The sequence below is a fragment of the Otolemur garnettii genome, unplaced genomic scaffold (assembly GCF_000181295.1).
Source record: "Otolemur garnettii isolate 467f Iridium unplaced genomic scaffold, OtoGar3 scaffold00128, whole genome shotgun sequence".
NCBI lineage: Eukaryota > Metazoa > Chordata > Mammalia > Primates > Galagidae > Otolemur > Otolemur garnettii.
In genome coordinates, this window is record NW_003852523.1 from 2,669,648 (window position 1) to 2,679,218 (window position 9,571).

The 9,571-nt window shown below is 47.9% G+C and overlaps 1 protein-coding gene across 3 annotated transcripts in view; it reads left to right on the forward strand.

Moving 5' to 3' along the window:
* The window catches only part of PKNOX1 (PBX/knotted 1 homeobox 1), a 35,702-nt gene extending 28,128 nt beyond the window's left edge, over window positions 1-7,574 (forward strand). For all 3 annotated transcript variants that reach the window (XM_003798072.3, XM_023518119.1, XM_023518120.1), the window contains 3 exons: window positions 310-386; window positions 3,920-4,092; window positions 7,223-7,574. In XM_003798072.3, coding sequence (XP_003798120.1) covers window positions 310-386; window positions 3,920-4,092; window positions 7,223-7,434 — 462 coding nt within the window. In that variant the 3' untranslated portion in view covers window positions 7,435-7,574. The remainder of the gene's footprint in view (window positions 1-309; window positions 387-3,919; window positions 4,093-7,222) is intronic.
* Window positions 7,575-9,571: the final 1,997 nt, after the last annotated feature.

The window sequence follows — 9,571 nt, forward strand, 5'->3', positions numbered from 1 at the left end:
AAAAAAAAAAAAAAGAATTTATAAATAGTGCTGAGTGCTCAGGGCAGTGCCTGGCCCAGAGAAGCTCTCGCCACTGGGCAGCTCCTGGTGCTGTCACTGTCATCCTTGAATCTTAGATGTGGCCAGTAAGTCACACCTTGGTCTGTGCACTGCCCAGACACTGCAGCATTAGGACATTCTTTGTGGCTAGGAGACACTTCATCCTGTTGGATAGGACAGCCGGTGGGTTTGGCTAGAGATCTGTTGACGTCATAGGGTCTCAGCAGTGACTGCTTGCTTGGGTGATGGTAACACCCTTTGTATTTTCAGCACCCCTACCCTACTGAGGATGAGAAGAAACAGATCGCTGCTCAGACAAATCTGACACTGCTCCAGGTCAACAACTGGTAAGGCGCTTGGCTCCCTGAGCCCGGGCCTGGGGCCCTCATGCTGACACGTGGTGAAACTTGGTGGAAAAGACGAGTTCTGGCCCAGTGCCTGTTGGAGTGTTTATGGCAGCAGCCACATGCACCAGGGCTGGCGGCTTCGAACCCAGCCCAAGCCAGCTAAACAACAATGGCAACTGCAACAGAAACATAGCTGGGCACCTGTATTCCTAGCTATTTGGGAGGCTGAAGCAAGAGAATCATTTAAGCCCAAGAGTTTGAGGTTGCTGTGAGCTGTGGTGCCACAGCACTCTACTGAGGGTGACACAGTAAGACTCTGTCTCAAAAAAGAAAAGAAAAAAGGGAAAGACGAGTTCCCCTAACAGGTACTGTCTGTGTGGGAGCACCGGGCCAGAGGCGGGGTCTTAAGAACAAGCCAGCGCTGACTCTGAGCCCAGGTTTGAGTGATGACTGCTGCTTAAAGACTCCTGCCTACCTCCTGCCCGCCTCTCTGGACGTGCTCTTTCTGCTCTCACCACCCTCGAGCCCCATGTTTGTCCTCAACTGTGCCATGTCAGAAGGCAAGCCCTGGGTGGGGGTGGGTGATCGGGCAAGGAGTCCTTTTCTGACTTGAGCTCGGGAAGAAAGTCCCTCTCTTTGTTGGCACAATGGTGACAGGAGCATCAGGAGGACTGCTGGGGCAGAGATGCCCAGGAGGACACTTGGATTTGCTAAAAAAAAAAAAAGCCTCCTTCTCCAGTTCTGCTATCACACACTGGCCAGGTCTCGGCCCGGCTAGGGTAGGTTCCAGACACGGACCACTAAGCTACCTTGCTCAGAAACAGTTTCTCTTAGGTGCCTGAGGGCTATCTACTTTAGCTAGAGAGAGAGAGTGTGTGTGTCACAGAGAGTAAAGCAATCTTCTTAGCATAGATAGATCTTGGTCTTTGGCAGAGCCTGTAATCTTCAGCAGAGAGAAGCCATGCTGGCATTCTGCAGGCAGAGAAGGAGACAGAGTCAGAGTAAGCGTGTCTGTGATAGCATGCACATGCTTTTTGTCTGCCTTCTCCTCCGGCCTAATGAGGCTGAGCTCGTGCCTCTCAACACCACAGTCGTAGAGACTGCCAATTCACCACTGCTCTCATTTCGCGAGCTCTCTCATGCTCAATCCCTCTCCATGCCCTTTTCACCAAGGTGTTCTGTTATTGAGCTATACAGGTGTTTCTTGTAACCCTCTCTCCTCCTAGCCGTAGGCTACACGGGCTGCTGCACGGCTACATGGTGCTGGGCTCAGTGTGTGCTCCCCTGTGGTCATGGGTCAGTTACCACATTTTTATTGAGATGTTCAGATGTAGGAAGCAATTCAGCTTAATAAAATTGGCATGCATAAAAGAAAAGAAAGCACAAATTCTGCCACTCATAAACATATCCTTTTATTTTAACTGGGCTAAAATGTTAACTTGTTGAAGTTCCAATAGAAACAATAAGACCTTCCTGTTCATGTGGGTACATATGCAGGGGTGTGTCTGGTCTTGTATTAAATGCTCTTACTATCTTGCAGATTTGGGTGGCAGTAAAGACCCTACTATTTGAGTTATTTCCTATTAGATTTTTTTAATAGTGTCAAAAATTTAAAGGTTCAGGTATATAGTCGCTGTGATATTGTGGTAGCCTGAGCCTGCTGTAGTGTCCCCATGTGGGGCTGGCTGCAAGGCCGGGATTGGCGGGTTGGGTGGGGTGAGGGACACAGGGGCTCTGGGAGCTGCAGGGCGTCCTACTTCCCCTTCCCCATTCCCGACTCCTGTGCTAACCAGCTGCTTGTTGCATTAACAGAGTCCTCACCAGGTTTAATACCAACTTTCAACTTTTTAAATTAATAACAGTTTAATAACATTACTTTCTTAAATTCCAGATTTCTAAAATATTTTAATATTTGTAGCAAATTTTATGTTTTACATCTTTACATACTATTTCCTTTTACATTTGTAACAATTACAGCTTGGAGTGGTGAGGTTGAATATGCCCCTTAGCTTGCGTCCTGCCTCAAAGCAGCGCTGGACGTCGGGACGGCGCCTCCCCAGCTCCTGAGGCGGCTCCGAGGTCTTTCAGTCCCTTGTCCGCTGTCCTGGTCATTCTTGTACTGCAGGGACCAGCAGGTTACTCTAGTTTGTTTCTATTAGAATATGTCCTCATGTAATCTTAGATGTTTTCTAATCTTACAATTTTATAATTAAACAACCTGAGAGCTGGTCCAGTTCTAGTTCTGTTATTTTGCAGGTGGAGGCATTAAAAGAAGAGGAAAAGTTGTCACACGGTGACAAACTGGAGTAGAATCTGCATCTAAAGCAATGCTTTTATTTCCATGACACAAGAACAGGGCCGCATGGCTGCCCATAGAAGCCTGTGGGGAGTCTGGCAAGGGGCCACCCTCACCGGTCACTATGGAGAAGGAAGACAGAGCTGGGTCCCTCAGCTTGCTGTGGCCGTTTCTGTAGCAGCTTAGGGATCTAGGGGGATCTGGGCAGGTTCTGATTTGATGAATATTTTTATGGAACTGCTGTTAGTTCTCCTTCCATCGCTGTTCACATGGCAGCAAGGTGACCCCACAGAGTGGTGTAGGACAGTGGTGTAGGGGCCAGGCTGTGCCACTCACTGCCTGGCTACACACTGTCCTGACTGCAGGAGGGAGACTTAATTTGGGGTCTTGGGTCTCCTCCTTGCACCAGCAGCCCTCCCCCCACTCTCTCACATTTACAGGCAGCAGCTTGGGGCGCTCAGAGGGATGGAGACTGACAAAACGGTCTTTAATGTTTTCCTCGTTGGATGTGAAACCACGTCTAGCCCACTTAGCCAGTCTGTGATTTCTGCTGGCCGCCTCTGTGGGGTCCTCTCGCAGCTGAGAGTGCTGAGTCTCACGGAGCAGCTCAAGTCTGTTAGGGATTTCCGCACTGCCCTGTGTAGGCACTGTGCTCCGGTGGGGGGGGGAGGGAATACTGACCGACTCAGGACTTGGGCGACTGAGAACCAGCTCATCATTTAGAATAGTCTGGAAACCAAGCCCAGAGTGGGCAGTCGTGTTTCCCGATGGCTCAGGCGAGCGGTCAGACCCAGAGGCAGGCCTCGCTGCTCGTGTCCGGACAGCGCAGATGGCCGGCAGTTTCAGGTGTCACATGACCACAGCAAACAAAGTGTTGCCGTGTGACATTCTTCTCACTTAGAGAAAATGATGTCAAATTCACAGATGGGCTAGTACCACCAGTGTCGTTATGAATGTCTAATTCACAAATGTGGACTAGGTCAGCTGAGGTAGCAAAGAAAAAGGTACCATGGAGGCGTCACTCCTTATTTAAAGGAATAATTTTTAAAATCACAGGGCCTGTGTTTCTGGACTTTTAGACAATAATTAAGATAATTGAGAATAGCTGTCTGATTCCTCTTACGTATTGATTACAGCAGAAAACACACCCTTCTTTCCGGCGTGTTTGTAAGAAGTGTCTGTCCTGCATGAGGCTTCACGGCTGTTTTGACAGAAGCTTCCCCTTGTTGGCCCTCAGGTTCATCAATGCGAGAAGACGGATTCTCCAGCCCATGTTGGATTCCAGTTGTTCAGAGACCCCCAAGACAAAGAAAAAAACTGCTCAGAACAGGCCAGTTCAGAGGTTTTGGCCTGACTCTATTGCATCTGGGGTCACACAGGCGCCGCCCAGCGAACTTGCCATGACGGAAGGTACGGGCGGCCGGTCCCACGGGCAGACACGCAGATGGTGGGTGGATCTGTGGACGGGAGGCTGGATCTGGCACTGTTAGCTGTGGGCCCCAGAAAATGCTGTGAACCAAAATCCACCTAGTTCTCCCTCTGCATCAAAAACATGACACAGCTTCATTCTGGGTGAGAATTAAAGAGGCTCTGGTGGGAGCAGCAGCAGCAGAGACTCTGTAACACACACCACGGATCTGCAGCCATCACTCCACGTCCGAGACAGGCTGCGGCCGGCCGGCCGGCCGGCCTGGCCCCCATGTTTGTTTCTCTTTCTTCTCTGACTCTGGGTACAGAGGATGGATGTTGGCCTGGTCCTTACAGCACAGCTGCTGACCCCACCTAGTCTATGCCACTCTCTTGCTTTTATTCATTCCCTGTGACTTCTGTCCCTCCCTCCTCCTCACAGGACCATGCACGAGTGAGTATCAGCAGCGCCTTCCTGTGGATGGGAGTTCACATTTCAGATTGTTGCTAAGTGTACGTTAATGGTGGTGTTACTGTGTTCTGCTTCTCACGTTTCTTTATGCAGGAATACCCCACGACTGCATTTGGACAGGTTAGGGCCATTAGCTTCTTCATGCTTCATTTTGGATAGGTTGTTTTTTTTTTTTTTTTTTGGCAATAGAGCATGAAGCCATTGCCCTGGGCAGAGTGCTGTGGCGTCACAGCTCACAGAAACCTCCAACTCCTAGGCTTAAGCGATTCTTTTGCCTCAGCCTCTCAAGTAGCTGGGACTACAGGTGCCTGCCACAATGCCTGGCTATTCTTTGTTGCAGTTTGGCCAGGGCCACATTGAACCCACCACCCTTGGTATATGGGGCCAGCACCCTACTCACTAAGCCACAGGCGCTGCCCTATTTTACTTTTTTTTTGAGACAAGAGTCTTAAGCTGTTGCTCTGGGTAGAGTGCTGTGGCATCACAGCTCACAGTAACCTCAAATTCCTAGGCTTAAACAATTCTCTTGCCTCAGCCTCCTAGGTAGCTGGGACTACAGACACCCGCCACAGCGCCTGGCTATTTTTCTTTTTTTTTTGAGACAGAGTCTCACAATGTCACCCTTGGTAGAGTGCCATGGCATCACAGCTCACAGCAACCTCTAACTCTTGGGGTTAAGAGAGTCTCTTGCCTTAGCCTCCCAAGTAGCTGGGACTATAGGCGTATTTTATTTTGTTGTTGTTGGCAGTTGTCATTGTTGCTTTAGCTGGCCTGGGCCAGGTTCAAACCCACCAGCCTCAGTGTATGTGGCTGGCGCCCTACCCACTGAGCACAAGTCCCACCACACATATGCATTTAAAGCTAAGTTTTCCAGCAAGAACTGGATTGCTTTCATCATTTAAGGGTTTGTTTATTTGTTTTGAGGTAGCGTCTCATTCTGTTGCCCTTGGTAGAGTGCTGTAGCGTCACAGCTCACAGCAAAGTCTTGGGCTTAAGTGATTCTCTTGCCTTAGCCTTCCAAGTCACTGGAACTACAGGCACCCACAACATCCGACTATTTTTAGAGATGAGTTCTTGATCTGACTCAGGTTGGTTTTGAACCCGTGAGCTCAGGCAGTCCACCCACCTCGGCCTCCCAAAGTGCTAGGATTATGGACGTGAGCCACTGCACCTAGCCTGTCATTTTGGTTTTGATGGGTAGTAGTCTCATGGTCATCTTTAAAGAATTTATATTCATATTTAAAGAATTTATGTTTTTTCTCTGTTAATCCAAGAATTAGTTGGAAAGGTTTTCCTTCCTCTCTCTCCTGGCTTCTAATCTTCTCTGATCACTGTTCCCGTTTCCTGTACATGCTCGGTGCATGCATGATGGGACAGTCTGTGAGTGAATGTGTCTCTTAAACTTGTCCCAGTGATAGCACATGATACCATCTCCACTTGCTCTCATCTGCAGTAAAAATAACTGCACACTTTTTCAAATCACTGAAATCAGCATGTGTGGACTCACTATACCGCGTGTCAGGGCACCAAGTGTCCCGTGCTGCATGTCTGTAATTCAGCTGTGCTGTGAGCACGTGGGCCATGCCCATCCTCTGCTGTTAGGCCATGCACCTGGTTGGCCTGTTAGAAGGTTTTATTCTCCTTTTTGTTTCTTCATTTATATTTCTTTTGTACATCTTTTTCCTATGTTCTTGGTTTCTTCTGTTCTCCTTGCAATACTTTTGCCCTGCAAATCTGTGTTCTTTTTTCTTTCTCTTTTTTTTTTTTTTGAGACATAGTGTCACTTTGTCACCCTTGTAGAGTACTGTGGGTGACATCATAGCTCACAGCAGCCTCAAACTCCTGGGCTCAAGCAATCCTCTTCTCAGCCTCCCCAGTAGCTGGAAATACAGATGCCTACCACAACGCCCGGCTATTTTTAGAGATGGGGTCTCACTCTTGTTCAGGCTGGTCTAGAAGCTACCTCAGCCTCCCTGGGATTACAGGTGTTAGCCACTGCACCTGGCCCTGCAATTTATGTTCTTGAGAGTCCTGATCTCCACTGAGGCTGTTCTCAGGCCAAGACCTTATTAGCTAAGCATGGTCTGAGGCTGATTCAGAAACACTATTTTTTTTTTTTTTTGAGACACAGTCTCACTTTGTCTCCCTCTGTAGAGGGCCATGGCATCATAGCTCACAGCAACCTCCAACTCTTGGGCTCAAGTGATTCTCTTGCCTCAGCCTCATGTGTAGCTGGGACTACAGGCACCTGCCACAACGCCTGACTATTGTTTTTTGTTTTGGGGGTATTTTTTTTGCAGTTTTTGGCCAAGGCTGGGTTTGAACCCCCCACCTCTGGCATATGGGGCCCGCGCCTTACTCCTTTGAGCCACAGGCGCTGCCCAGGGCTATTATGTTTTAGAAACGGGGAGGGGGCCTTGTTCTCACTTAGGCTGGTCTCCAACCCATGAGCTTAGGCAGTCCATCCACATTGGCCTCCCAGAGTATAAACCACTGAGCTCGGCCAGAAACACTTTCTTAAATCCTTTTGAATATTCCATAAACATATAGGAGTTTTAACTTCAGCTCAGACAAGTAAACAGTACCTAATTGAGTAATAAAGTATTTTTCTCTGTAAGTACTAATTTAAGTAGTGACAAACTTGTGTCCTTCCTGCCATAGGAGCTGTCGTAACCATTACCACGCCTGTGAACATGAACGTGGACAGCCTCCAGTCTCTATCCTCGGACGGGGCCACCCTGGCGGTACAGCAGGTCATGATGGCGGGGCAGAGCGAGGACGAGTCTGTGGACAGCACGGAGGATGACGGGGGTGCGCTGGCTTCCACCCACATCAGCGGGCTCGTCCTAGAGAACAGCGATTCCCTGCAGTAGGACAGAGGAGCAGCCACCGACTTTTTATAGTTTGCACAGCAAACGTTTTACAGTTTTACTTCTAATATGTTTTATATGTAGATATAGAAGAGTGCACTTTTGTACTTCATAGTAAGCTTAAAGCGCGTCTTGCCAGTGCAGCAACTTCTTTCGAGTGTGCGTGTGTGCGCGTGCCTGGGTTTTTTAAGAAATTCTTTGAAGGTTTAACTCTAGAAATGTGACGAGAGATACACCCCTCCCCTTGTCCCTGGTTAGATTAAGGAATAGTGCTGCCATTTTCTAAAAAATTATGCAGTTTTAATTTAGTTCTGTGGTTTACAGCAGATCTCAGAGGGCTGGTTTATGTGCATAGCCCACAGGTTTGAAAGAAGCTCCTGCACCTGCCTCTGCCAGCGCGGGTGGCCATTTACAGCGCAGCCCACATGTGACTCCCAGTGAGAGCACAGCCGGGGTGTGACTCCCAGTGAGAGTGCGGCCGCGTGTGACTCCCAGTAAGAGCGCAGCCCGGGTATGACTCCCAGTGAGAGCACAGCCGGGGTGTGACTCCCAGTGAGAGCGCAGCCGCGTGTGACTCCCAGTAAGAGCCCGGCCTGCATGTGACTCCCAGTGAGAGCACAGCCCGGGTGTGACTCCCAGTGAGGGCGCGGCTGCGTGACTCCCAGTGAGAGGGGCGGTTTGACAAGTTGCGTTCTCTCATATTCAGTGAGCCTGTTTCATTTGCTATATATAAAAAGAAACTCCTATTTTTACCTTGCTGGAATTATTGGATAAAAAGCTATTTTTATAAATTCGTTATGAATTGGATTATGATTATATTGAGGATAAAATTTCTAGAGAAGAAACAGTACATGCTTGCTATTTCAATTTGTGATGTTCTGAATTTACAAATTTAAGAAACCTGCCCAAAGTCAGCTCCCATCCTGTGGTCCTCTGCTCCCTCAGGTAGCGATTCACATTTACTGCTATAAAACAAAAAGCTATTAATGAAATCTTGGTATTTTCAAATTTTTCTTTATATAGAATGCTCAGACTGATCTAAACATGTATTGAAGGTGTTTGCTAAGTAGAACTTCGGGTCAGTGGGGTGGACGATAGCCGGAAGTCCAGAGACAAGCCCTCCCTGTGCCTGTGCCAGATCCTGAGCCCTGACGGCAGCTGCACGGCTCCTTCATGTGGCCGCTGCATCTTACTTTAGGATTTTTTATTTGAAATATGTTATGCATAGACTGTTTACTACAAACTAATATAAAATGTGCTCTACCCTACTGGCTCAGAGCTAGGGTAAATAGCAAACTTCCCAACTTCGTCCCGTAGTTAGCAGATTATCCACGAAGGCGTAGCAATGAGTTAAAATACACTGAAGACGGCACGATGGCGACCCCCACCTGGTTGGTTCACACACATTTGCAGGGGTCCCTAGGGTCACTTATTTGTTTTAGAATTTCCAGAGCCTTCCCTTCTCACTGATGACCTGAGATTGGGAGTGGTTTTTGGACTTCTGTTTTTTGGTACAAGACTTGGAATGATTTAGGATTTCTGTTTGCTGGTAATAAGACGAATTGAGAATAGGCTGGGTTTTGTTGTCTTGATTTACTTTGATTTGTTTGGTGGGAGCGGGGCTTTGTCTCAGAGACAACTGGCCACCTTGTTTCACACAGATCCCTTTGTGTCATCTTCAGTGGGGTGCAGGCGGCACAGCTCTCAGCTCTGTCTGTTTGTACAGGACAGTCAGAGGGCATCAGTTCCTGAGACTCAGCAGTCTCAGTCTGTTATAAACCGACCAGGGTTACATTGAGGGACATTTTGAGCTAGCGCAGATTCTTTTCTGTAGCTGATCCCCCCCCCAATATATTAATTGATCATAGGAGAATATTTCCTAGATAAGTTGAAGTCAGTAAGAAATTACTTTAAAAATATTTCAGGAGCTATAACTAAAAGAAAAACTTGATTATCATCTTTTTGGGGGAGAGAATAACATTTTTAAGCAGCCATTGCATTTCTTATTTAACAACAGTTTTTAATATTTTAGGTCAGGTCTACACAAGTCTGAAAGGTTATTTTTACTGAAGTTCCAGCTTTGAGGGACTACTCAAAATGAGCCACGGGAGAGCCGGCCCCTCTTCCTACCTTCCCTCGC